This window comes from Tauraco erythrolophus, chromosome 14 (assembly GCF_009769465.1).
Source record: "Tauraco erythrolophus isolate bTauEry1 chromosome 14, bTauEry1.pri, whole genome shotgun sequence".
NCBI classification, from domain to species: domain Eukaryota; kingdom Metazoa; phylum Chordata; class Aves; order Musophagiformes; family Musophagidae; genus Tauraco; species Tauraco erythrolophus.
The window spans coordinates 8,530,107-8,558,060 of record NC_141478.1 but is presented as its reverse complement, the minus strand read 5'-3'; the positions used below and the strand labels follow the sequence as shown (position 1 = coordinate 8,558,060).

The 27,954-nt window shown below is 47.0% G+C and overlaps 1 protein-coding gene across 5 annotated transcripts in view; it reads left to right on the top strand.

The window, feature by feature from the left end:
• Positions 1-27,954, top strand: part of NTRK3 (neurotrophic receptor tyrosine kinase 3) — a 209,968-nt gene that overhangs the window by 156,307 nt on the left and 25,707 nt on the right. For all 5 annotated transcript variants that reach the window (XM_086619990.1, XM_086619989.1, XM_086619988.1 and 2 more), the window contains 3 exons: positions 10,781-10,911; positions 14,981-15,153; positions 20,789-21,032. In XM_086619990.1, the coding sequence (XP_086476116.1) occupies positions 10,781-10,911; positions 14,981-15,153; positions 20,789-21,032 (548 nt within the window). The remainder of the gene's footprint in view (positions 1-10,780; positions 10,912-14,980; positions 15,154-20,788; positions 21,033-27,954) is intronic.

Here is a 27,954-nt window from a genome sequence, read left to right as displayed (position 1 = left end):
CTTACTCTTACTCTTACTCTTACTCTTACTCTTACTCTTACTCTTACTCTTACTCTTACTCTTACTCTTTTACTTAGAGTGGGTTCTGCACTAGGGACCACAGCTGTGGTTTGGCACTCAAACCACTTCCAAACTGTACCTCTTTCTTTCATGCCACCCTTCTGATAATCACATAATCCCCAGAACATATTCGATATATGTGGAATTTTTTAACATTTATGGTGGGGGCGCATTAAGATCAGAAGCCATTAGGAAGACAATGACAGCAGAGTTGGACTAGGCAGAAGCAGCATATACCTGTGGCTAGATCCCTCAAACTAGAAACTGAACAATGTTGGAGCAGTAGTATCAAACCCCCTTAAATCCTCAAAATTGCAAGGAAAAACTTAACACTGTGACCTGAACCCAGTGCTGCAATATCTGCCTGGATGTGCAAGCAAACTGCAGCATGGCTTTGAGGTTGACTGCTTGGACTGGGATGGCACCACCAGAATCTGGCTGGTGAGGCTGAAAAGGGCAATAGCTTGACCACGGAATGTCTGTTGGTCAGAGGCGTACCCCAGTGTGGGGGTAAGTACTAGCTGGGCTGAGCTGTCCTGTTGCCAGGAGCACTGGGTTCTAGCTGTGGTGATGCACAACATGCTTTCATATCTGCCTGTCTCTCTGTTTGGGGATTGCAGTCTAATCAAGGCTGTTGCAGAGATGAGAGAGTTTTTTGATGCTAATCCCAAATTAAGGAGTGGGAGGAAGACCCAGAGCAGGGATGAGGGTTGGGAGAAAGGCTCATGAACCAATTAACCCAGCCCTGAGTGACACCCTCCTGCTGGGACGTTGCACGAGTGCCAAAACCCAGAGGACAGCAAATGCGAAAGCTCGGGCTGTTTACTGAGAGCAAACTCCTTCCTACAAAGGACCCGGGAGCTTTTTCCTGGCCTTGCAGCAGCTCAGCATGATCCACACGCAGCCGAGGAGGGGCTGCTGCCTGAGCCAGGTACTGGAGTAGGTCCCCATCTCTCTGCAGTGGAGCTTTGATGGGGGAAATACGAGGCTCGGCGCTGCCTGAAAGCAGGCACTGCTGGGCTTCTGGCCCTGCTGGAGCAGGTACAGCCATGGCAATGAACTCACAGGCTGGGGGAGCTGATAGCCAAGAGCCTCTGAGACCTCAGAGGCAGAAGGTAAGCCTCTGCGTTCCTGCTGGGAGACAGTCTCAAGGCTGTGAGGCTGCCGCTGAGACCTGGTCGCTTCCAGCTTTCTTACGATTATCCATCTCAGCAATAGGATGCTGTTAAGTGTCTGATTACTCGTTGTTAAAGCCTTAAGCCTGAAATCTGACTACTGCATGGTCCCTCGAGGGGCAGCCAATCCTTCTCCGTCCCTCCACCAGTAATCCCTCCCTTCCGTTGGAAAAATAATAAAGAAGAAAGACAAGCGATATCTGTCTGCAGCAGCGCTTTCCAATCAAGTGAAAACTAGTTGGAAAATCAAATCAGCTGGTAAGTTCCTGCAAAACACAACTCTATCTCTTTAAAATCTCCCCTTTTGAAAGGGGGAACTGAACAGCAATAGCTGCTGATGTAAAACAAACCATTATTCCTCTTCTCTCCTCTCCAAGCCCCCTCCCTGCAGACGCATGAGTCTGAGGGAGGCAGATGCTCTCTGAAGACTATTTTCCTCCGTTAAATAAATTCGCTTTCAAATAATGTGTAATTAAATGTGTGGTATTGAATTAATGTTTTATTCTGAGTGCTTTGGCAGCAGGGGACCTAGGGGCCTGACTGGTGGAAAGAAAACACGTTCCCCAGAAAGACTCCATTCCGCTCTCTCTTTTCCTTTTCCTCCCACCCTGCCAAGAATCCCAATCTCTGTTTCCGAGAGCTGCTGGAATGTACAAGTGAGTTGGTGAGGACGACGCTTTGTGTAAGGTCGCTTTTATGATAATTTGCCATGGTGCTCTGAGGCATTTCACCCAATGCAAAGACCTCTGTAGCCCACTCTGGACCCTCCTCTACCTGTCTCCTGACGGACTTAGTCTTCCTCCTCAGAAGAGCCCAGGTGTGTAGTTAATCCTTGTATACAAAAGGCAGAACCTGAGTGTCCCTTCAGGGTGTGAAGTTGGTGCTGGATGTCTAAGGAGACAGACTGCTGAAGCTGGGGAGGCAGTTTGGCTTTGCAGCCTAGCGTCAGCCAGAAATTATTTGAGAAGGGGTAGGAGGTGATAGGAATCATTGGTTGGTTTATAAGACTTTTGTCTGGAATGTTAAGGTTTTGGTCCCATCAGCAGCGGTTCGTGTTCCCTTGGGAGCCAGCTAAGTAGGAGTTGGTGCATGTACAGAGGCATGGGTGGGCACGATGTGAACCTGCGGTCAGGCTTTGTAGAGGTGACAGCAGCAAGGAGGACCAGGGTGTCTGTCCTAACCTGAGAGGATCTTGGCATGTGCCTTGGGCACAAGCAGGTTGGGCAGAGGCAGAGACTGGGTTGGGCACAACTGAGAACCCGCTTACAGTTGCATGCCTGCTCCCTAACCCCAACCCCAGCCGGTGCAGGGAGCCTTGAAAGCATTAGATTTCTTTCGGGAAGTCTTCCAGGTCTCCATACTAGAGGACATTTTAACTATTGACAACCATAGGTGAAGGGATTTACCTTGTCGGATCAAGGAAGGGTCCTGTTGATATATGCTTGAGTAATTTCAGTACGTTGCAAATCTTAAGGATACTCTCTTAAAGGCAAGAGCCTTGTTCTGTGCAAGGCCCAGACGTGCTGGAGGTTTCCTTTCTTTGTTGCCGTAGTCATTGTCAAACATTTGCTGGGGAGTGATGTGCAGGAGCCTTCCTCTTGCTGTAATTCCTTTGCTTTGGGATCTCCCCAGATGGTTGTGCTTCTGTAGGACTCTGCGGTGTTGCGCATGCCAGCTGAGGCTGTTCAGCACCCAGTAGCCATGGGACACTTTATATCTCTCTCTTCATAAAGTAACTACTATGTGGTTAGTACTCAGATTTATGGGACTGAAATGATGAGTAGAGGTTGAAACCATGTTTTGTTTTTATAGGACCCAGGTTTAAGCTGGGACAGAAGTTTTGGCTTTAAAAGTGTTTGTGGGGTGGTGCCAAGTGTGTTCTAACATTATTATTTTCCAGAATTTTTTCATTAAGAAAATGAGAATTTGCGTTGGTTTAGGTTTAAACTTTGCAGGTATGTCACACCAGGTAATGTCACCTGCTTCCAAGTGGTTTTCAGGGTGATGTGGTGAGGGAGTCTGGCAGGCTCTGGGCTTACATCTCATGAGTTGTTGGTTCAAAGAGTGGTTGTACTTTGCCTTTCTATCACATCTTTACACACACACACATGCTCCTTTTACACTTACCTTTAGCTCTGAGACCACTCTACACGTAGACCATCGTTGTTGGCGGTTGCTGTGCAGCTGATATCGGAGCTGGTGCTGCAGCGGAGATGCAGCAGCTCAAGTTACGGCAGCTCAGCGGGTGCTAATCCAGTCACTCCGTGCCTCTAATCAAATCACTCTGTGGAGCCTTAGGGCTGTTTTGCAGAAACGCAGCTCTCCCTCGCATCAAGGCTGGCAGGAGTTAGCTGATGACTGAAAGGCAGCCCTTTGGGTCAGGGCTTCCTCTCCACCTGCTATTGCAATGGCAGAAGTCAGAGGAGCTGATGATGTCCTGATTGATAGAGGTATGCTTGGAAGTGGTGGATGTAAGGTATTTTCAAAGCATCAGAGATCTGGCTTGCAGAAGAGGTTGCTCTTCAGTTCTCCCATTTTGTTGAGCTTGATTACGCTGAATGTCAGCTCCTGGTGCAGATTCGTATTCCTGGATAATTATTTTAGCCCAGATTGTCCAGACAAATGCATCAAAGCCTGGTATTTGTTACCAAGGTCCATTTAGCAGCACGTAGTGCACGAGCTCTGGGTCTGCTGGGTCAGCTGGGCAATAATGCCTCCTTCATGTCTGGGATCTGCACTTGTGCCTTGCAGCTGCTCCCAAGGAATGAAGGGAGTGGTAAGAAAATGCAAGGAACTGCAGAAGCATAAAGTAGTTGTCTTTTAAGGTCTTTATGAAGGAGTATCATCACGACTGTTTGATAACGTAATATATAGTCAGGCACCAGGGGCTGCCTGGGAGCAGGTTGCCAGCGTCTTGGTAAGGTACAGGAGATGAGAAACAGTCTGAAGAGAGGCTGTGAAGCCAATTACATATATTGGTTTTCCAGAGATCCGAAAGCCTGAGAAGGGATGCAAAGGGAGGGGTAACATGGTAAAAGGGAGAGTATCCTTTGCGTTTCAAGATGTTTCCATCAAGGCCAGAGGAGAGATGGATGGAAGATACGAGCTAGTCTCTCTCTATACATTTCGCTGCATGGACACAAACAAATGGCTGAGAGCTGTCATGTAGAATTAGTAAGATTGAAATACTGTCCCCAAAGTGAAGAGAAAGGTCTGAGCAAAGTGGTCTTGTCCACAGGGTCTGCAAAAAAGGGAGTGGGAAGGACCTTGGTGCACCCATGTGTTGGAGCCCAGGTGGCTCAGCCAAGGACTGTGCCTGCTCTACCAAATTCCCAGAGATTCAGATATGCTTTACATAAACCATGATTTGGGGTCTTTTTGAAAGGACTTTCAGAACTGCTTGGTGCTTATGATCACAACTGTTTTGAATCTAAGTCCTTGAAGGGTGCCTTAACAGAGGAACTTGGCAAAGAACCAGTGTCTGGGTGCAGTGCCGAGCTGCTGAAGCATGTATCCGGGCCTTTTCCCAGAGGTGGCTCATGTCAGAGCTGGGAGAGAAGCCACCAGAAGTGGAGGGCTACCTCCTTGGAGTGCATACAGAGATAAGAAACAGCCTGTTTATGTTTCCATTTTTTTAAATGATGCGGGACTGATTCTCCCTTTGTTTACGTGTACTTCACAACAGTCCATGACTGAAATCAATATCCTTCATTGACTTTGATGGATTTGCACCAGGCCAGGAGGGAGAATCAGACTGCACAGCTAGCCTATGCATTATCTTCTCTCACTATGAGACAAGTCTATGAGAGAATGACTTATCAGCCCTCCAGCAGCAAGGTTTTTTGATCTGGTCCTACCTGATGTGCACGCTTTGCTCTGATCAGATACATCGAGTAACTCATCAACATGTTTGGTTGACATTCAGGTTGCAATTGACTGCCTGACATGAAAGGCACTCTGTTTGGTAGCTACATGTCTTAATGACAAGAGTTCCAGTGTAAATTGTAAGCTTCGTTTACTTGATTTTAATTGTCATGGAGCAGAGAAGCTATGCAGGGTTTATTCATAAGAATTATTTCAGCAGTGAGTCAAGAAAGAAGTGAATGAATCATATTGACTAACTGAGAACTTCACTATGTTTTTGTGGGCAATTTACATATAAAGAAATAAGAGACAATTCTTTGGCATAAATCAGTTGTTACAGCCAATGACTCGGCCATTACTGAAAAATGTCATTGTTTTTATCATTTATCAAGTGCTGTTGATGCAAGTGAGGCTTTAGAAGCTTATGTAAAATCAAGGCCGTTACTACAGAGCCCAGGAACAGACTCAAATCAGGACACCCTAGAAACATCTCTAAAAGAAATCATTTTTAAAACAGGGATTGAACAGCAAGAGGGGCAAGAAATAGAGAAGATGAAAAAGAGAGAAGAAATGCCATGATGTGACAAAGCCAAGGGAGGGAGAAGCTGATGATTGAGAAGTGCAGGAAAGGACTTGCCTCTAGGGAAAACAGGGCCACATGTGTGGAGGAAAAGAAGAAACTGACAGAAAATTGATATCGGTGTTTTCTAAGCTAGAAAGGAAAGCTGCTGATAAAGAGGGTGGCAAAAGTAAAAGGAGAATTTTCTATAATTTTGCTCTGTTTCCCCAGTGAGCTACATGTTGTTTGCGAATTAAGAGTCCAAGGACAGGAAACCCACTAGAAACACCAGACAGACCACTGTTCAGGAGTTTGAAAGAAGGAGATGTGAGGAATTAATTTCAGACCTGATGTAAATGATCCAACTTAAGCAGTAGTTCTCCATTTTGCTATAACTTAAGTACTAACACTGCTCGTGGTTTACCCTGGTTGGAGTTCGATTTGTCCATTTACCTCCTACTGTAGTTGTCGATGTCCAAACAAAATCATGTGCATCCAGGTTTTGAGAGTATTATCAAACCATGGTTTTAAGGATGCTGGCTGTGATGGGAATCTGAAATGCAGAATTTGCAGTGTCACTGAACCCATCTCATCGTCATCCGATCCCCAGGACTGATTTGGAAATGAGATAATAATTGGGAAATTAGATTCATGAAATGTAGCTGTGCAAATTCCCAATTTCTGCTCATGTGATTGAAATGTGGTGGTTATTAGAAAAAGGATGTTTTCATTGCACAAAGTCTGTTACCAGCTCTATATGATGTACCTGGGATTTGGAGGTTGAGTTGGGGTCTTTTTACCTTGACCTTGACACAAGCAAGAGGGATTCTACAATATGAGTGCAAGAGATTGGTGAATGAGTGATTTACACGAAAAAGTTCTGGCTTTTCCAGGCTCTATCCCAGGGGCCAGTGCAGAAGTGACCCATCAGGATATGGTAGATTGATGTATGAGAAAACCAGAATTAATCTTGTTCCCTTTTCTTCCCCTATATCCCATGGCTGCGCTGGGTTCGCAAGATTAGCAAATTAGAATATGTTTGTGTCGAGGAAAGGAGCAGACGTGGCTAAAAGGCACATGGGAGAGAATAGGGGGAGGAAGAAGTTGCTGTTTTTAGACAGCCACTTTTCTGACTGAGTGCACTTTAAGCACAGATCAAGCCAGCCATCCTGCAAAAGGTTCAGAGGAGATTGGGTAAGATCCCATCGCAAATCCAAAGCAGCAGCCCTCCTGCCTTGGCTCTTCCAGAGAAAAGGAAAGCTTTCTGCTCTGGAGACGATTTGTAAAGACGAGTGCAGTGTCTCAGACTTACCCTCTTGTTAATGCTCTAGCTCATCCACATGCTGCCATCATTGAACTGAAGACATGGGGCATTTCCAAGCCGCTGCATGCTGGGTGTTTTCTGATGTGGTCCACGTGTTATTCAGAACAAGAGCTTGAAACACATTCTCCATGTGTTAAATCTCGATGGACAAGAAGGAAGGTGAGGGGTTTGCCCAACTCTCCTTCTATGTCATGCAGCAACGTAGTAATCCCAAAACAAGGACTGCAAGATGTTTCATTTAAAATTGGAATTACTTCAGTGTTGTGTGCTCACATCCTTCTTGTAGATACAGCACGGCCTTGAATGAGTTCCCATCGTGCTGTCAAGTCTGGTTATTTTCCTGTCAGGTCATGCTGCGGCTCCTGCATAGGTGGTTCTTTTGAATTGTCTTGTTGGCTTGTTTTTATAAGTTAATGGTACAGGAGGGAGAAAAAAAAAGAAGAGAGTGGTACTTACTGGAAGACAGTTTGTACACACCTTGTCGGCAGGGCTGACTGCAACAGAGCCGAGACAAATTAGCACACCACTGCCTACCTAAAACAAATAAACACCAGCTGTTTATCAGACAGGGCTCAGCTTTCTCCAGGAGGAGGTAAACAGATTTATGCAGATGAACCTCTCAGGTGCCCTTGCAGCACAGCATCTTTCATGGCTACTCGGCCTTCCGTATGAGTTACAGCCAGGACAGACAGGCGAAGAGATGCAAGGTTAGCACAATAACACAGCTGTTTGCACAGTGCCGGGGCGGTTTGTCATTGCTTTATGTTTAAAGCCCATATTTAATAGTAATGTAGAATTAATCATAGTGCTGATCTCAGAGTGAATGGAAGAATTTGATGTAAACTTCAGTATTTTAAGCCTATAGCATGTGAAAAAGCAATTTATTATAGCTCACTTATTATTCCATTTGTGCCTAAAGTACTATGAAGCAAAATTTATGGCCATTTGAGGTTGAGAGAAATTGTGATCAGCAAAAGTACTTTTCTGACTCTACATTAAGATTGTCCAGTTGCTGTCAAACTGCTTAACTTCATGAACCAATTTTTTTTACAACCATTCAAGTTTTCTTTAAATCCAGCAGTACTACATGAGTCTGCTACCTCAGAAGGATTGCTCCTCCCTCAGTTCAACTCTGTCTGCCACAATATCTCTTTTAATTCTTCATGTAAATTTTCCCTGAAGCTTCTCAGGTGACCCTAACAACTTACTGCGAAATCTGGTCTTGAAGACAGATGGGATATTATTTTAATAATGTAGACATAATTACACAGTCTGGATGCCAGCTCTCAGAAACGTCTGATCATTTATTAAGATGTTGTTGGGAGGAAGAATTGGGAGATGAAAATTTTAGGCAAAACCCTGGGAGTTCAGAAAGAGAGGTTTTCTTCCGTTCTCATGGCGTTACCATTTACTCATGAGAAATGTAAATAATCTCAAATAGTATCGCTGGTTATTCTGAGACAGTTTCCTTTTTAACTTTATCTCACACTAAATGGGTCAATCGGATTGCAATTGCTACTTTTCTGTTGGAATTTTGAGTTTTTTAAAGTGTCCTTGGGCTCCTCTTAATACAAGATCATTTCCCTGCAGCTTTCTTGACTGCTGCTCTTCAGGAGACCAAGAATGCAAATACACGGTTTGTCAATACAGTAAATCCTAGGTACTGTAGTGATGAGTGCTATAGAAATGCTTGCCAAGAGGAAAAAACCCTTTTCCTCTGCTTTATTAAGTAAATCGGTGCCGTTTAAGCTTTTGTTAGATTAGGACTTTCCTCACCCAAGTGCATCACTTAACATTTCAACATATAGTATTTCAGATTTCTCAAGATACTCCTTAAACATTCAACTAAACCAGCTGGAGAAGGCAAAGTCCACATGTGATTTGTTCTCCCTGGCTGTCACTGCAGGTCGAAAACCAAAGTTATTTTGGATTTGCCTACCATCCTGTGCCTTAATGTTACTAATATTCTTAATATTGGTAACTAACAGTTTTCAGTCTATTGGATAATAAATGGAAAGGTCAACAGGAATTCTCTATAGAGTCATCGTTCATTAAAGGCCCATTGCTTATGTGATCTTACAGCATCCATCTTCCCAAACAAGCAAAAGGGCCAGAGATGGCAGCTCCTTAGACCTGCCTGTGAACTTCTAATTAAAAAGCTTGATTGTATGAAAGCTGTTAGGATGTTAGTCTTCCAATCCATTGGCTTTTTGATGCATGAAGTGGTACCTATGTTGCTGTGGGTCATATGCTCCCTTGGGTCGATGCAAGTGCCTGGATGGTAGGAGCTGGTGGCAGATTGTGATCATTGTTAGTGATGTTTCCTTGCAGCCAGTTTGAAACTCTGTGTTAGTCACCTCCATCTCCTGCATCTACAGTGCCTCAAGGGAAATGCATCTGAGCTATGGGGTGCATACCTGTACAGCTCCTGTGGCACATGGAGGAGATAGAAAAGACTCAAAAGCAGTTCAGTTTGTGAGCAAAAAGATGTAGGGCCAAGTTATGAATGCCTCAGGGTAAGCACATCTAATGTCTCTTTGAGGAGATCTCTAATGCATCAACTTCTACTCACTGACCGCTGGAGAAGAATGTGTAGCTCTCACTGCCTTGACATGACCTTCAGGCTGAAGCTGGGGGTGGTCTGTGCTGCCACAGTTCTCAAGGGAGTTGGTAAGCTCCAGTGAAGAGCAGTGTAGAGAGGTGAAGTTCTGGGTACTGTGCCTCCAGACAATGCTCCTCTTTGTATCGCCAGAGTAGCTGTATGGGCACTGTGATGCCAGAAAGGTGCCTAGAGCTTTCGTGGAAAGTAGCTGTGTCCTAGTGTCATCCCCAAAAGAGAGTATGGAGACCCCCAATCTCACCCAGCAACCAGTGACATTTAATCATGACCCAGCGTTTGTGGAGATCCTGCTAGTCACTTATCTAACCTTCTAGGTGCCTAGTACCTGGGCAGATCTAGGCCTTACGAATGACCCTATTAGCTGAGCAGACCAATCTTCGTAGTCCTCTGTACCTTTCTTAAATTAATAGCTATTGCTCTTTTGATTCTTCCTGAAACCTTGGTTGCTATTTTCCGTCAATCCTCACTGTCCTAGATGTCAGTGGAAGGGATCATTGAAACTAATGGGTTGAGTTTGTCTGTTGTGCCAGTGACTTTATCCTGGGGTGACTTTGCTTCTGATGGAACAGTTGCGCAGGAGAGGGCTGCAGGGTCAGAGTCTTGCTGCGAGGCAGCGCTCGGCACTTCCAGCAAGCTCCTGCTAGTGCCCTAAGGTTCATGGAGGTCAGTGGTTCTCCTTCCCTTAGGAATACGTTGACTTGCCAAGGCTCAACCTCAAAAATCTGCCCGAGTTTGGGTTCAAACTGATCCCGATTGAAATGCAAAACTCAACAGGACCTTCTAATCTCACCTGGCCTAGCATCAGAGGTATGTGACCTTTGCTATGCCTTGCAGGAGATGAATTATTTCCAGGATCATTCCAAAGAGATTCAGGTCTTCGTAGCAGATTTTGCCCCAAAGGTTCCTCTCCCTGAGGACAAGCTTGCTGTGAGCTTGTAATGAAAATATGATAAACCTCAAGTACTTTCCTTGCAGATGTTTTGCTTGAGACTAGCTCCATCCCAGAGATGGCTGCGTTTCGTGGGTGGGTAAAAAGATCCCTGTAGATATTTTTGCACAGCAATTTCAGATCCTTTGCAGCTTGCTAGAAAATTGAATTACTTGTTTTCCACTCCCTAAATTAACCCTGATTCATTCTTCCCTCAACCCTCTCCTTCTTCCTCCCCTCCCTCTGACAGATGTCCAGCATATTAAGAGGAGAGACATCGTTTTGAAGAGGGAGCTGGGAGAAGGTGCCTTTGGAAAGGTGTTCTTGGCAGAGTGTTACAACCTCAGCCCCACCAACGACAAAATGCTGGTGGCAGTGAAGGTAAATCCCAAGGGTGAATGGCAGAGAGTAGGGCAGGGGCTGGCCAGCGAGGCAAGGCTGGATGAGCCTGTGTGGGAAAGGGAAGCAGGGGAGGGCTGGGGGCCAGGGGTGGAGATTTATCTGATGCCGGAGATTGTGGTAAATCCACTTAGTCACGCAAAGTTTCAGCGTTTCGCTTCAAGGTCGTCTATTCTCACCAATGCCAAAGCCTCTCTTCCTGCCGATGCAGCCAGGAGACGGATGGGGAGGAGAAGCTGGTCTGGAAGCTGTAAGCTCCCGTGCAGCTGCAGCAGTGCGGCATGGAGTCCATCTTCCCTCCATAAGGGAGCAGGGCCCTTCTCTTTCCGGATTTTATCTCTTTGTGAAACATGCAGAAGCTGAAACAGAAAAAAGACCTTGGCAAAAATGAGCACTGAAAAGCTAAGCACGACAAACCAACTTGCTGGGATTGAGATGGACAAAGCAACCCAGCTCAGCTCCACTCAGCTCCTGCTTGCCTTGCCACAGAGGGCTTCTGTTTGGGTGATTTTGAGCCAATACAAGTTCAGCTTGGCTTGTGCTGTGCTGTTTGCATCCTCGTGAGGGTCCTCATGTGAGCTGTGCCCCATCAGCGTGGCTCTGAGCAGAGGAGACCACTCAGTGCAGAGACGTGCTCCCGTCTCAAGTGGCACCAGTTGGCAGATGCATGTTGTCTAATCCCTGGGAGTTAACTGATGCCTCCTAACTCCTTGGAAGAAGACCTGTGTTTGAACTGATGCTCTACAGGAAGAAAGGTTCCAGCACTCTCTCCAGGATGCTACTGCTACAGGCATTCAGTCACTTGAGAGTTGTTCTAATTATTGGCATTTCAAGCCTTTTGGGTTTTTACCTTATCTTTCCTCTTCGGGTCCAGCTGTGAACTGCAAGGTTGCACCTTTCACCTCTGAGACTGGTTAAAGCCAAGGTAGCACAACTACCCATATGATTACATGTCTGATTATAGGGCTGGTACCTGCTTGTCAGTGTCAGCCTTCCCTTCTGTGATCCTCTCTCTCAAGTCTCTGCTGAGTTTCATTTGCATGTAGGCAGAAACAGCATCAGAACTTGTTTCTGTTAATTGCTACTATGAGCTTACATCTCCAGAGTGCCTTTCATCCTGCAAGATCATACAGATCCAGCTTCGGAGCAGGGCCTTGAAATCTGGCTTCTTGCCAGCTTTGGGGAGGCTGGGAAAAATCCCTCTAATTTGGGCCACATTATAAGTCTGGGAGAGGGGGAAGGAAAGAAAAAAAAAAGGCTTTACATATTAAGTTGAGATTTGGCTGCATTTCCTGAAGATCTCATGCTCCCAACGGAGGCTGAGAACTGCCTCCATGGTCACTGCAGCTCAGGGCAGCAGTAGGGCACACTGGTTAAGGCAACTGAGTCCACAGCCCGGAGCCTGTTTGTGCTGTGCCCTCAGGGACTCCCTCCCAGGGCCAAAAAAAGGTGGCTGTGTTACTCAGTTGGTTAAGTGGACTCAGATTTTCAGCAGATCTAAAGATTGCAGCCCCGCAGATAAGCTGAATTTTGATGTGATGGCATGGACAAGCTTCCTGTTTTATTCAGCTTGCTTCGAAAAACATCCTCAGAAATGTACAAAAACTATATTCAGCGGAGAGTGTTGAGGTTACAAAGTCAAGTACTAGAAATGCTGCAGGGGCTGGTATTCAGGACGTGTCCTCTGAACACGTGTTTTTCATTTCTCTATGGAAATGCTTCACTGTGAGGATCACTCCCGTGTCTGAGAGCTCCCTAGATGCGCGCGTGCTCCTTCTCACAGCCTCCCAGCACCGCGCTGGGGTTGTGTCATGCCCGTTTTGCAGAGGGCAGATGGAGAAGCAGGAAAACTGAGCTGGAAGGATCTGCTTAGGTGGAGTGCAGAGTTACTGACCTGCCTTTCCAGCACCGTGGATGGCAGGTACCAGACCCACGTTGACCCCTGCTCCTGCAGTAAAGGCACGGAGCTTGTGCAGACCTGGCCCTGGTGCTGCGTGAGAGGAGATTTCCCAGGTAATAGTGGAACAACTGACAATTCATGACAACAGCTGCAACCTCTAGGTGCTGAGTGACTCCCCAGATGTCACGTAGGAATTGTGTGATGAAGGCGCAAACACAATCCACCCCAAACCTTCCCAGGAGAGGCATTTCAGTGGTTTCGGTGAGACATCCCTTCTCCTCCTCTGATCCTAATCTTCTCTCCCTGTTCCACCACTTCCAGTTCCTGTTTCCATCACTTCGAAATGCTTGGCTGTGCCACCTTAGTAAAACCGTTTTTTTTTAATATCTTTTTTTTTAGTATGTGATATCTACAAAGTTACAGTCCTAACACCTTGCAGGAATGATAGCGTGTGAAGGAGAGAAAACCTAAACACTGCAGCTTGAAATATTACATGCAACTACAGGAAAAGAGGGAGAAAAAAAGTGATGGAGGAGGGGACTGTTTTCCTGGGGAAAAAAAGGGTAGCATCAACATTATGAAGCTATTAAATGACTAAAAGTAATTGGGTGGGTGCCTGAGATAAGGATGGATGCTTTGCCATCTGCACAGCATAACTAACATCCATCTAAATATCTTTAGTCAAGCTATCCCAGAGGACATAGAATTAAAATAAAATTATGTCATGTGACTGTCAGTCTAGGGGCAGAAGAAGGAGGTGAGGCAATGTCCTAAGGCTTGGGTAAAAACTTCACAAGAGGTTTGCTCCAAGGGGAAAAGCAGCTACTCTGGAGGACTCACTACTTTGGCGTTTGTGGCATCGCACCCAGCAGTGCCATGGACCAGCTGGAGGTGCATTAGCAGCATCTTTGACCCCTTCCTCTACGCACAGCTTTCTGATGCTTAACATCCCTTTTCGCACATAAATTGGAGCCTGCACCTGTTGGTGCCACCTCTCCTGTCAGCGTGAGGAGATCCACAGCATGGGGAAAATGAGGCAGGTGTATTTGTGTATAGGTAAGGAGACATCTACCCAGCATTCCCCACCACTGAGAGGGAACTGGTGCACATCAGATCAAGTCTGGGGATAACCAGAACAAGTTGCCTTGAAGCCTTTTTGACTCCCTTTAGACTGCACGGTTAAAGTCAGAACCGGTACTCAACAGTCCTGGCATATGGAAGAGGGGAAGAATATAACTGAGACCCAGCAACTCAGAACCAGAATTGCCTCTTCATTTCCTTAAATGTTTGCAAAGACCGTGTTGATTCTCCTGGCCATCCCATCTTGTCAAACGTTCTGGACTTCAACTTTTTTACTAAGTGCCCTCCCTTGGTACCATGAGATGACAACACTCTGATGCAACTGCACAATAAAACAGGGACAAGCCAGCTTCTGACCCCGAGGAACCATCCCGATCACCGACTGCACCCGCAGCAACATCTTCATGGTCACCCTGCAACATCGGGCTGGTGTAGCCAGCGGGGAGCCTGCAGGCTGCCCCGCGATGGCAGCGCTCAAAGGTGGAAGATGAGATATTCTCGATAAGGATACCAATTTCAGCATCAGCCTGCCAGGGGAGCCGTTATAAACAGCAGGGAATAAAAACACGATTTTAAAAATTATGAGAAAAGACTTGACAGTGTCCTTCTTCAGAGGCAGTTTGAAAAATCCACACAATAAGTGCACAGCCAGGCAAATCTGTCTTCTGAATAAAGGTGGTGTAGTCAGCTATTTCAAAATAAAAGACAGATAGCAAGGACTGGCTGGCTAAGGAATTTAATAATAATGAGATATGAAGCCATTCACCCCTAGGTCACCAGTACAAATCCTGCCCAAGCTGGGAATAATTGGAAGCTATTACCCTCTGAGGCATTTTTGCTGCTGGCTGGGAAATGAGTTGGGGATCCTGCTGGGCCAGTAACCACATTAACAAAATGCCGAGGTGGTGCCGCTGGCATCTCCTGCCAGCCCTCCCAGTGCGACTGGGCCGGCGGCAGCGGTTCCTCTCCCCTCCCTTCCTCATCAGCTCCTCTGTAATACTGTGAACCGTTTGCTCTGGCTTTTGCCCCTGCCTGAGCCCACCCTGTGCGTATCTGTGCCCCTTCTTTCAGGCGCTGAAGGACCCCACCTTGGCAGCCCGCAAGGATTTCCAGAGGGAGGCAGAGCTGCTCACCAACCTGCAGCACGAGCACATCGTCAAGTTTTACGGTGTGTGCGGTGATGGCGACCCACTCATCATGGTCTTTGAGTACATGAAGCACGGGGACCTGAACAAGTTCCTGAGGTACGTGCGAAGGAGGGTGCGGGAGATGCTGTACAGATGCTCTGCGGCACTGGGGTGGCTTCTTACAGATCTGTGCTGCACCAGTGACACCGCTGCTGTGTGGATGCTGGTGGGCTGGGTAACGAGAGCTGATTGTTCCAAGGACAGCTTGTAGGAGATGATGGTCCTCACCAGATTTGGTGCTTTATTAACCCTACCCCAAAACTTCCTCTTAGGTAGTCCCAGGGGTGGTCCCTGTGAGCTATGGAAACCAGACTTATCATCTCCCATCCCAGCAAGTTTGAAGCTACAGGGAGCATGGCTGCAATCCCACTCCGCCCATAAGACGTAAAGCCATGGCTCTCCGCAGCTTCAAGTCCCATCCACTCAGCAAAGACATGCCCTGCTGAAGCAAGAAGGCCACTAGCCATCATTCCCCATGTCACCCAGCTCCTGGTTCAATAGCACCAGAACCAAAATATTCCTTTGAGAAACTTGCTGGAGTCCCTGGTCCGATGGATATCCTGGGCATCTACTGATCTCTAGTTCTCATTCCTATCTTCAGAAAAGAGACGAGAAACGCTGGAGGGGCCTCAGGCAGCGCCTGTGAAGTCCATCCCTCATCCTTGTTCCCTAAGCCTCATCAGACAGAGACGCTGACTGAGGTACAGACTATCCTAACCTGTGGCACCACGCTACTCAAGAAGCAAGGCAAGGCCTGCCGAAGTGCCGTAATTGCCTTCTCTGACTCTAGAGAGATGCAAATTGCTGGAGCCCCGCCCCAGTCATCATTCCACCATTTCATCAGCGTAAGGCAGATTATTTGTGTGCCCTGAATCTGCCAGCAGTGAGGGGCAGGGAGCAACGGTGGGAGGATGTTTGTGGTGCTGTTCTCCCACGGTACAGAAATTATGCTCTGAAACCTGCATGCAAGTGGAGTGGTACTTACCTCTTGAAATAATTAGTAGTTTTATTTCCCAGTATTTAGAAAATTGGACCCTTGATATTTTCCTGTTTTGACTGCTAAGTGTGAACATGATTGCAGCGGGAATAAGAAACTTGAGCACAGCAGGTCTGGGTCTGGGGTTGAGGTACACACGGTGATTATTTTTCCACCATCACAGTCTGTTTCTGACCAGGAAACACAGGTCTTTCCCTGAGGTTTTCAGTTCTGAGCAATCACCTACACCAGAGGAGCTATGGAGAAGAACCTCAAAGGTTTCTTCTTTCCCCTGCCAAGCAGACCCAACCTGTCTGCAGCTCCCTGGGCCATTCGCAAGGCAATGGCTGAGCTGGGAACATCTCTGCATTGGTTTTCCTCCTCATTTTGGCATAGTTGTGGGTAGATGGAATACGATTTTATAGCTCAGTCCCTGTCTCAGGCTCGGGGTAGATGACATCCTTGACCAGGCAGGACAAGGGAAGGCTGATGCTACACTAGTACATTCAAATGGGAGCAGCCTTGGTTACTCTGGGACTCTCATGGTACATGGTCTTGCAGGGACTCAGCAACCTCCCAGCAGCAGCAGGTTGAACTCTGCCTACAACACAAAGCCATGCACTGGGCTGAAATAGTGTTTTAGCGCAGATTGGAGATGCAGCGTTAAGGACAGTGTCTCAGCCTTGTGGCTGGAGGAAAGCAACCTAAAAAAAGAGCATGAGAGACCACGTTCTTGAAGCGATTCACAAGGAAGAGCAGAAAATTGACCCATCCTTTTTCCTGGCAGAACCAGCAACCTTATTCTCTGTAGAGGAGGTCATTACAGCTGAGGCATAGGCTCCTTCATTGCTCTAATTGACCTACCAGACAGCATAGTCCAAAACAGACTCTCTCGCTGTCCCAGAGGGATGTCTCATGCCCACTGCCAATGCCTCGTGGAATTGCTTCACACAACAGTGTGGTCCTAAGGCTGATATCGTGCTGAAGCCATGCACCCACTCATTCCCACATCCCAACCCTGCCCTTGGATATGTCTGAGAAACACTCATGTCCTGGGAGGCCAGGGCCGGTCCCGGTGCCACTGAAGAAGAAAGCTCGTTGGTGTATTATCTTTGGCCTTTATGAAGGAAAAGAAACTTTCCAGATGTGTGGTCCCTGGGATTGCAGCCTCTCATCTTCCAGCTGCGTTTAGCTGCCAGCTTTTTCTTCTCATGCAGCTGTGGAACAAGCAGCTACGAGCTCCCTTCTCTGCATGTGGTGTGTGATAGGCAATGAAATCTCTTTGTGTCCCAAAGGAAGCTGGCTTTTGGGACAAGGGAGCTTATACTTGGCAAACAGGAGCTCAAAACACCTAAAGAGGTGTATGGAAAGAGAGTCTTGGGCTTTGTTTGTCAGGTCAGATATCTGCTGGTGGGAAACTCGGGGGGATGGGGGCTGCAGGGGAGTCAGAGAGGGTTGGTGGTGCAGGAGAGCCTGGCATCCCTCAGCAAGTAGCAGTTTTTATTGTGGCATGATTCACCCAGTCCACAGTAGGAGACGGTTGTTCCCAGGCACTGGAGGCCAGAGACGCTGGGAGTCTGTAAGAGACACTCAGATAGACTTTCCCCAGTTTAACTGCAGAAATTGGAAAAGCAGTAAAATGGAAGAGGCTCACTTTAGACCGAGTTTCCTAGAGAAAAGCACAATAAATACATTTCCCTAAGTGTTGCTACACCTTTGTGGGCTTCCAAGAGATGAGAGAAAATTTTACTGGTCTGTAAAATTAGCTGGTGTGGCAAGGGGAAGTGCCAGGTCCAACACCTACCGATTGAGCTAGCAGTGGCAGGTATGGGATGGCTCTGCATGCCTCCCAGGGTTCTGGCATGTCAGACCATTGCCAAGGGTGCAGCAACTTACCCTGCTGTCTGCACCAGGGGAGGCTGCAATCAAGGTGTCCTGGCTGATAGAAAACGTGTAGTGAAAAGATCCTGCTGTGGAGAAATACAGGCATTGCTCTCCTGGGAGCTGGGCATCCCTTGGGCTGGTGTACACAGGGGCTGGAGTGTACACTGCCAGCGCGGTGTGTGTGTGGCAAGGCTGGGCACTCCCCAGCACACAGACCTGCTGCTCCGGGGTCTGCAGCGACCACCTTCCCTCTCTGATCACCGAATATCTCCATCGCTTCCTCCCTTCCCTTCTGTCACTGGTTTTCTAGCTTTTGTTTTCTGTCTGCTGCAGCAGAAAGTTTGATGTGGGGTTGTTTACATGCTGCCGTTACAAACCCTCTTTGTGGTCTATAGTAAGTTGTTACTACTTGCTGTTAACTTGGAAAGGCAATAGATTTAGTTAGAAAAGTCGCATAGTTCTGATGGTTTTGTGTCAGTCCTTCCAGTGGAGCAGCCCCACAGTCAGTCTGTCTTCGGACAGAAAGAGGTGTTTCAGCAGAGGAAGCCAAAGGGTTGATTTTCTTCCCCATGTTGACAAAAGCCTCCATCACCCCATAATAGAAAAAAAATCCCAACAGTTCTTTAACAGGGGATCCATACAATCTTATGGCCTTTCTGTAAAGCTGAATTAAGCCTGTTCTTCAAGCAGAGATGGGCATAGCCCTCTCATGTTCTCTGCAGGCTTCTTGACACAACTCAATGTGCTGATATCCCTCCTGTTAACCTCGTGTATGCATTGATACTTCTTTCTCCTGGACCGTAACCATGTGGGAGGGAGGGAGGGGGGTATATACACTATACAGGACATACCTAGATGTGTCCTATACAATAGCACGTACAAAGAACCAGTGAAATAAAGGCGTTGACTGCCCATTGCTTAAACATCACCTGTTCCTTCACAGACATCTCTTTGGGGGCCATTATTTATCTGGAAAAGGTGGCAGTAATGAGCTGGTAATATGTCCTTCACCTCTCACCTGGGAATGTTTACCTTTGATGACAACAGGTATCAGTTGCAGATAAATATGGTATAACTGCAAGGCATGACTCGTGCAAACTGTCCAGCACAGTTTTAGAAGCTATTGTTTGTCCTGCTTTGTTGTTTTTAGCTAACTTGCTCAGTCCTGGCTCAGCTTCACCTGCTGTCGACATCTGTTGTCACCACCAGGTAATTTCCTGGGGTAAACTTGTCTGTGGGCTGTTTAAATAAGACATCAAGTAGTCATTTCTGCAGACATTCTTCTGCAGCTCCTCCTTGCCCTCAGCAGTTCTTCCAGTGTGGTGCTGCTCCCACCATGCCCACAAGCCTCTGAGATGCCTCTGGCAGCTCCAGCCCTGCTGCCTGCAGTGCTGCTCCCAGCCAGTTCATCCCACCTTCGCTGCAGCATCACCCACACGTGGCTCCCCAAAACCAATCCTAGCTCCTCAGCACTCATTTGTGGAGTTCCTCTCCTCTTCCAGCTGTCCTTTCTACCAGGAGGGGACTTTCAGAGCCATGTTCCAAGTGGAAGGGCAGCAGGAGGTAGCTGAAGACAAAGGCATTTGAAAAACTATTGATTGAACCCCAAATGCCTGGATGCTAATCCCTTGGTGCACTTTCAAGCCAAAGAGAGCAATTAGGGAACAGAGACAAAGGAGGGAAACAGTTTGGATCTTGTTGTGGGTTGTTCAGTCCCATGTCAAGAAGGAGGGAAAGCTCTGCGCGTGCAATTTGGATTTGATGGCTCTCTGTGGGGTTACTGCTGATGACAGGGGTGAAACGCCAAGAATCATTTCAAAGAGAACAGTATGAAAGCCTTGGACGACATGCTGTACTGTATCTTAGTCACAAGGAGGAAGGTCACAGCAAAATCTTTTGCTTTTCCCTAAATATGAGGGCTTTTGTTATTCCACCCTCACACAGGCTACCGCAGGGTGAGCTCTAGCAGGGGAAAAGACATCACAGAGGGAGGACGGCAGACGGGCTTGTACACAGCAAGGGAGGGGACTAAAAAGGGGACAGGACAGGAATGAGACTGACCTTCAGTCCTACATTTACAATGCACTTGGTTCAGCAAAATATTTCCTTTTGTTGCCCAGGACGTTCTTTGCATCTGCTGACATCCAGGTCTAACCTTTGCACCTCTGCTTGTGCCTTCGCAGCTCACAGAACCTGTGTTACCTCTGGGACAGCTTAGGGTATAAAAGGTATTTTCTGGGGATGAGGCTGCTGGTGTTCCTCTGAAACCTTTTCTGTGATCTCTGGCTGTATTGATATCGATCAGGGGCGGTTGTTGGGTGGTATGGTGTTTGGAGGAAATAGAGGAGACCGTTTGGGATTAATGAAGAGACTAGGTAGCAAGAATCTGATGGCTGTGGAAGAAAAGGGGGTGATATCTCTACCTCTGGGAAGGTTTCCAAGGTGTAAGAATTAACTGGAGCAAACATGTAAATATTCAGACGCTCATTAGTTTTGCACAGGTCTTGCTAGAGAAAAATGTCCCTGTTGCATCAAGTCAATGGTCCCTCTGTCCTCGTAGTCTGTCTCCAGCTGTGGCTGTAAGAGGTTGCTTTTAGCAGAGTGAGGATAGCAGAAGAATGTATGGCACCCACTCACCCACCAAATGTTCCCCCTCCTTCTGTTCTCTTAAGCTTTTCTTTTTTTCTTTCCACTGGAGCTGTGTGTACATCCTCACAGTGCAGAGCTGGGGGCTAGTCCCCACTGCAGCAGGGACAGCGACCGTGTGGGATTCCTATCTCCTGGTCACTTTTGAGACCCAACTCTATGCTTTTTGCTTCTTCCTCCCTATAGGGCACATGGCCCAGATGCTATGATCCTCGTGGATGGGCAGCCTCGACAAGCCAAAGGGGAGCTAGGGCTATCCCAGATGCTCCACATCGCTAGCCAGATCGCCTCTGGAATGGTGTACCTTGCCTCCCAGCACTTTGTCCATAGAGACCTGGCCACCAGGAACTGCTTGGTCGGAGCCAACCTGCTGGTGAAGATTGGAGACTTTGGGATGTCCAGAGATGTCTACAGCACTGATTACTACAGGGTAAGGCAGCTCCAGCGGCAGTCTGATGCTCAGAGAAAAGGGAGACTAGGAAATGTTACAGTAAATCGGTTTTTGGAGCTCTTGGGCTCACTCGCTTGGTTATTCCCTCCTTGAAACATGTGCACAGATGTCAATCAGGCATCCTTGAACCTCTGTCCTTACTCCTTTCTGTCCTGGCCATGCTCGTAGTTCAGACATCCATGCAGATGTCTACACGCAGAGCTCTCTGTGATACCCTAGCACACAGTCACATGCTTTGGGATGGCTCTGACCTCATCCCATTCTTGCTTCCTTTTTATTTTTCTCCCTCTTTTTTGAAGACATTGATAAATTAAAGCGAATCCAAAGAGATGACAGAGACTACAGGCTGTGACCTCTGGTGTTAGATTAGAGAAACTTAATACAGGGACCTAGAGAAAAGGCACCTGAAAGACTGACTGATAAGTGCATAAAATATGGAAGAGGAAATAATAGGCAATTTAGGTTCGACCTCAAAATACTGTTTTCCAACAGGGTCATCATTCAGACAATGGAATGTTTTGCGAGAGGTGGGTTGTTGGGGGCCTGTCATTAAAGAAGTTCAGGAAGCCACTAGATAAAAATGCCTGGGTTTAGTGCAGAGGCTAATCCTGCACTTGTCTCTGAGGAGGGACTCAATGAGTCAGGAATGCCTTCCCAGGCTTTTTTTCTGTGATTTGTGCTCTCACTGTCCCCTTGTCTTGCACGCTCCCTTTGTACCTGTCTGCACTGCCCTACTTGCCTGGGATGGCAGCTTCCCAGGAGGGACAGTGTATTTGTCACCCTGCCCCAGCTACAGGAGAAGCTGTGATGTGCAAAGTGTTTGAAACATGCTGGAGTAGGCATTTGTCTTTGGGCCATCCACCAGCAGGGAAGGGCTGTTCAGGCTAAGGAGGAGAGGTTTCTAGCCTGATGCTTGGACTAAGGCTGGTTTATTTCTGGTTAAACATGGATGTTTGGCTTTCAGGATGATTTCTCTCAGCTACCTGAGAAAGGACTGTTGACCTATAGTCTTGATCTGATTCAGAAGGTTTGCTTTATGTGATAGGCAGTTGCCAAGTGGAGTTAACTGTGTTGAGAAGGAGAAAAAAGGTGATCAGATTTCTGCTGAGACATGTCAGCTCTCCAAGCCCAGGACATTGTCTCATCACTAAGTTTAATCCACCAGTGAGGGAACCAATTTCACTGTGCAGCACAAAAGCCCATGTTGGGAAAAGGTCTCAGTGCAGTTACTGGGCAGTGATGAGGGAAGAGAGGTGGCTACAGTCCCATCACTGCTGAAACTTCAGGAAGGAGCAAGCAGGAAAGAGAAGAGCCCAGGGGACGATGAGAAGCAGCCCATGCAATTACCCACATTCTTGCCTGCCTCCTTTCCTTCAGCCATGTTAGACTAACCCCAACCACAGCCAGTGTCGCATCGCTTGAGACAATCCCAGCTGAGCATGTGTTCCTGCAGCACCGAGAGCTTTCTATGCAATGGGAGAATTGGCAGCTGTTGACATGTGAAGGTTGGGAGGGCCCCCAGAAAATTGAGATGATCTCTGCAGGCCAGTTTGTCATGGGATTTTTTGTCTTCTCTGTGGTGGTGTCCTGTAGACTTTATTCTGTCTGTGCAAAATGCTTTGCTGAGGATTGCTCCATGCTATCTCGTGCAGTGTCGTAAGGCTTTTTAGTGGACTTTTCTCTGCTAACGCAAATTGCCGAGCATGACCAAAGCAATGACTAGTTATCACCTGTTTGCCATAACAAGAGCTGAGCTTCAGATCACACAGCCTTTTGTTCTTAGTTGCTTTTCCTTTCTCTGTTTTGACTGACTTTTGGTACTTTAAAAAATTTTGATCAGTACATCCATGCTCTGCATGCATGGAAACCTTTTCTAAAGAAGAGTCCTAGCAAAATCAGGTTCTGATTGCCCATATTTACATTGGTGATGTGAGGGGCAGAGGGTTTACGTGACTCGAACAAGGCCAAAGCAGGATTTGGTGGCAGAGCTGGGAAGCCCATCCAAGCCCATTTCCCCCCAGCAAACAGCAGAAGTCCAGGGGCCAAGTGTCCTTCATCCCTCCTCAAGCCACAGCCCAGTCACACTCCTCCCAGCATAGTTTCATTTCTCAAGCTCCCTCTCTAATCACCACCTTGTGGGACATGTTTACCAGGAGACTACATGGAGCTGATCTCAATATCTGCCCTTCTGGTGCACTCACGGTTACGTGACAGCCTCTGTCCTTCTCCATCCACCACTATCTCGTACCTGTCCTCTCCTCTGCCTCTGCCTTTGCACAGAACTGCTGCATTCATCTTCTGCAGGAACTGGTGTGATCTGTGCTCTGGACTGTGAAATCTATTTGGTTTCTATGTGGCAACCTGTGCTTCTAAGTTCCCTACGAACAAGTGTAGTCAACCCTTTGAACAGAAACCTGCTCGTGACACTAATGAAGCCACCTGGGGCTCATGTGAATTGACTGCATTAGACTTGACTTTAACTCTGGTAAGAAGCAGTATTCACTTTCTCCTGCAAACAGAGGCAAGAAAAACAATTTGGCTTTACAACAGTTGTGCACTTGTGCTCTTGTCTTCCTCACTATTTTAATTCCTGACATCCTTTGCATGAAAACTGGCTCTTTAAGGTTCCTGAGATAATCCTTTCAAATTCACAGACCCACCACAAAATCCACCAAGATACCCCAAGTGGAGGCTTTTGAACGGATGCAGATAGAGAGCAAATGAGCTCAAGGGTGAGAACCAAAATGCTCGTGGGTCTCACCTATGGAGGGTGGAGATGTGTTGAACTTTGAAACTCTTTGGTGCTGTCCCTGGTCACATCTACAACCTGCCTGGTGAAATTCCCAAGCTTGATTGTCAGTGTTTGTGCAGAGCAGCTCTCCCCTCTCGACAGCCTGCCTTTCCCAGAGGTAGGACCTGGACCTTCAGATTACCTCTTGAAAACATTTCTTGGTATGTCCAAGCTGCAGCCCAGGGAGAATACTGTAATATGTCATTTTCTGGGGACACGGTGAAGGATTCCACCTTGAAGCTGACACAAAGTGACAGGTCTGGAGCTCTCTGTGAGCAGACTCATTTCAGCCCTCTGGGTCCCGGTGTTTGCTCCTGCCCAGGCCCCACAAGCACAGATAACGGGCATGTGGCTATGTGAGTGTGTGCCAGGCTGAGGTTTAGCTCCTAGCCATTTCCTTTCTTCCCCATTTTTAATCTTTTAAAACAAAGAAAGAACACCATCTGGCTCCTGCATTTGTGGGATGCAAAAGTGCTGTAACAAAGGTGAACTGCTTAATTTCCTGTTACACATTTGGATACAGAAAACAAACATTTGCGTAACAAAAGCAGCAGAGAGGCTTGTTTCCCCTCAGCAAGGCTCTCCATGTTCTGCCTGAAGACAGATGTGTCCTTTTCCTTGCGCATCACAGAGGGATTCTGTCAGCTGTTGCCTTTAAACCTTCTTTCAACAAGACAGGGTGGAGAGAGGATGGTTGTGGAGGTGGAGGTGGTGGGGAGAGGTGAAACAGCATCTGATTAGAAAGTGGAGGAAAGCGGAGGGACTGGGGAGAAGGGGAGAAGTAGACCAGCATCTGTGCGAAGAGTAAAGGCGGGGATGCTGAAGAAGCATTTCTGGGATGTGTTGTGTAACGTGCTCCGCAATCTTTGGTGTGGGTCTCTGTAGGAAGGCAGGATGGAATATATCCATATTGGAGAGAAAAGATTTGGGCGGATTTCGTTTCTCTTGTTGTTTTCTTGCAAAAAAAAAAAAAAAGTGTGAGTAGGTGATTTTTTTAGGTATGACTCAGGACTGTGACAGCAGGTGGTGGGATGCTGAAGGTCAGGGACGTGGTGGCTCAGCCGAGCTGAGCGTGGCATGGAGACCGCAGCGAGTCAGGCACGCGGTGCCTGCCCCGTGCTTCCCAGGGAGATGGAGGCTGTCACGGCAGCTTGGGGGAGTTTGTCCAGAGCTTTGGTCATCACCGAGGCTGGGCTTAGGACCCCCAGCTGCTCTCTCACCCAGCAGACTGGGGTTTGGTCACTTCCAGAGCCTTCTGTGGCTCTGAACTCATTTGTGCTCCGGTAAAATCCAGATCATTTTCCTTTCATCCCCCAAAATGCATAATTCAATTCCAAAACAAAATCATGTGGCAGCTGTCCGGGGAAAGGGCAATATTTCTTCATCTTTAGAAGAGAATACAGTCTCAAATTGTAGTCAACAGTTCTTAATAACTTCCAAGGTAATGTCCTAACATGGGTGGGACATCAACAGTGAAGACACATGTCGAGTAGAGGAAGGATTTATGTAGGCACTAAACCTCATTAAGACATGCCTCTGTGCAGGTCTCCTGTGTCTTACCCTTCTGGCATCCTGCCCCAAATCCTGGGCTGGGCTTGAAACCTCCAGGGGATTCAGCTCCGTCCTTCCCCAGAAGTCTGTCCCAAGTGTCCTCCTGGTCACAGTTCATCAGGCAGAGGACACCAGCTTGTCAAAAAAAGACACATGCAGGATTTGCGAAGAGCTCTCAAAAATGTATTTCTATTTCTAGCAACACAGAGCTGAACATAATAACAAAAAATGTTCCCTGTTTCTATGTCCTCACCACTCTGGAGCATTGTTTGGATTTGGGAGAGACAAGGTTGCAGGAAGAAGTAATATCTTTTAACAGAACATACGATATTGTTGGAGGGGGAAAAAACAATGAATTTTAGACGCATGAGCCCTCTCCGTGCTCTTTTTTTTTTTTTCAGTAGTATCGGTTGGTTTAATAAAAGATTAACGTCTCTTCCCATGGACCTTGGCTCTTACATCCTTAGACTGCCAGAACCAAAACAACATTTCTACTATGACTTTGGCCTTAGGACAGCATCTTTAAAAAGTCTAGGATCCCTCTGGCAGATGCCTTCTCCTCTGAAACATGAAGATTTATTGTGTAAACATTTTCTTTCTTCTCTTTTTTTAAAATGGCTAGCAAAACCCCCCATATTCTTGATAATTTTCAGGAGCTATTGTCAGGTGGCTTTCTGATGACCGTCTCCCATCTACACCATCTCTTACTTTAGTGCTTCTCCTCTGGAGTTCAAAATTGTTTTCTTTCTCCTGGGTACAGTCAGTTATTTTTCCAGTGAAGTTTCCATGCAAGTAATAGATCACTTCAGTTTAGCAGCTGCCTGGGTCGTGCTCCTCAGGAGGCTCATTCAGTGTGGTAGATGAGACTAATAGATAAGCCTTACATTGAAAGTACATTTAGTCTGACCCATGATCTCCAAGGCAGAGGGTCCCTAAATGATCACACCGTTGTTGAATGGTGCTCTGTTCCCACCAGCTTTGAAGTCTCTGCAGAGGTTTAGCTGTACTCTCCCACCAGCATTTTTTTGTGCATCCCTGCCAGGGCCTCTTGATACCCGTGTGTATTCTTCATCCGCTTTCATATCCTCTGATGCTGTCTTTGCTGTCCATCTCATGCAGTGCATTTACAGCATGGGAGATCCATCCCAGCAGAGGGAAACAGCTGCCCAGCCCTGTTAGCACCAGGAAGGAGCCCTGCAATGAGTGTGCTAGGGCTCTGCACCTTCACCCATGAAAAGAATGCCGATAGGCAGAAGGGAAGAAAGCTCCCTCTGAATTTCTGTCTGGGCCATGGTACTGACTCACTTTAGGGAAAAAAAAAAAAAAAGCTGCCACTCTCAGGGTTTACAGGAGACCTGGTGTACGCTGGCAGGATTAGTCGGGTCCAGACATAGAGTGAGCCAGGCTCCATGCACCCGGACAGTGTGCTCAGGCTCCGCTTCAGTGTTGATGGGTGGAGGAAAGCAAGCTCAGTCCCTGGTCATGCTGATCGTTGTGTAGGATCTTGTGTAGATGGTACAGCGTCATGTTGAGCTTTCAAGATCAGCACCTAAGTGCTGTGCAGATGCTAAGCAGCTGAACATCACCTTTTGTCTATTCTACTCCCACTCTGAGATTAAAAATATGATGTGCTACTCTCTCTCCATCCTTTCTGCCAGGGTGTTGGGAAGGTTTCATATCTGTAAATATATCTTGCACTAGGAGAGAACTAAAAGTGAAAAGCACTTTAATTTTCTCCTGTATGAAATGTGATCCCGGAGAACACATCTTGCTTTGTCATATCTACATAAGTAAGGGCAGGAAAGTCTCATAGTGACCTGAAGATGTGACCTGGAGACCCCTAGTACTGATAGAGAGGATCCAGCCAGGCAGAGCCGTAGTCTTGCTATGTTCAGGAGCTCATGTCTGCTGTTGGAAGTATTATATGCCCTTCTCAGCAACTGCTTACCACGTGTCCCATCACCCAACCCCTGATTTGTTGTTTCTTTCCATGTTTTCGTTGCCATCGTTCCCTGTAGATGACACCTCTGTGCTCCATGAAGTGTGGACGGCTCATGCCATGGTGGCTCACAACTGCCCTGACTGGTGGTTTGGGGGCAAAAGAACCAATTTCCCCCTAACTTGCAGTAGGGCTGGAAACGGGGGAGGTGAGGGAACCACTCAATGTGGGTGCGTGGATTACGTGTCTCTGTGCCTGTCCTGGTGTGTTCTCCGTGTGGGAAAAGTCAGTGTGATATTGAATGTGCTGGTCTTTGATATCTCTGTGGCTTCTATAAAAACCTCTGCAAATTGAATTCGCGGCACAGTTCCTTATCTCCTGAAAGGAAGATGTAACAGCATCATCTTGTGTTTTAGCCAGACATTTTTCCTCAACACTTCTCCATTTCTACACTGAGGGAAAAACAAATGCTGAGTCTTTTTTTTTTTCCCCTTTTCCTTCTGTTTGAGACATTAAGAACCCTTCACACAAAACAGCTCAAGTGCAGAGGAATTAATTGGGGAAATTAGGTTGTGTTGTATTTCTGGCATTTTCTCAGAAATGGTAATTGCCTTAATTCT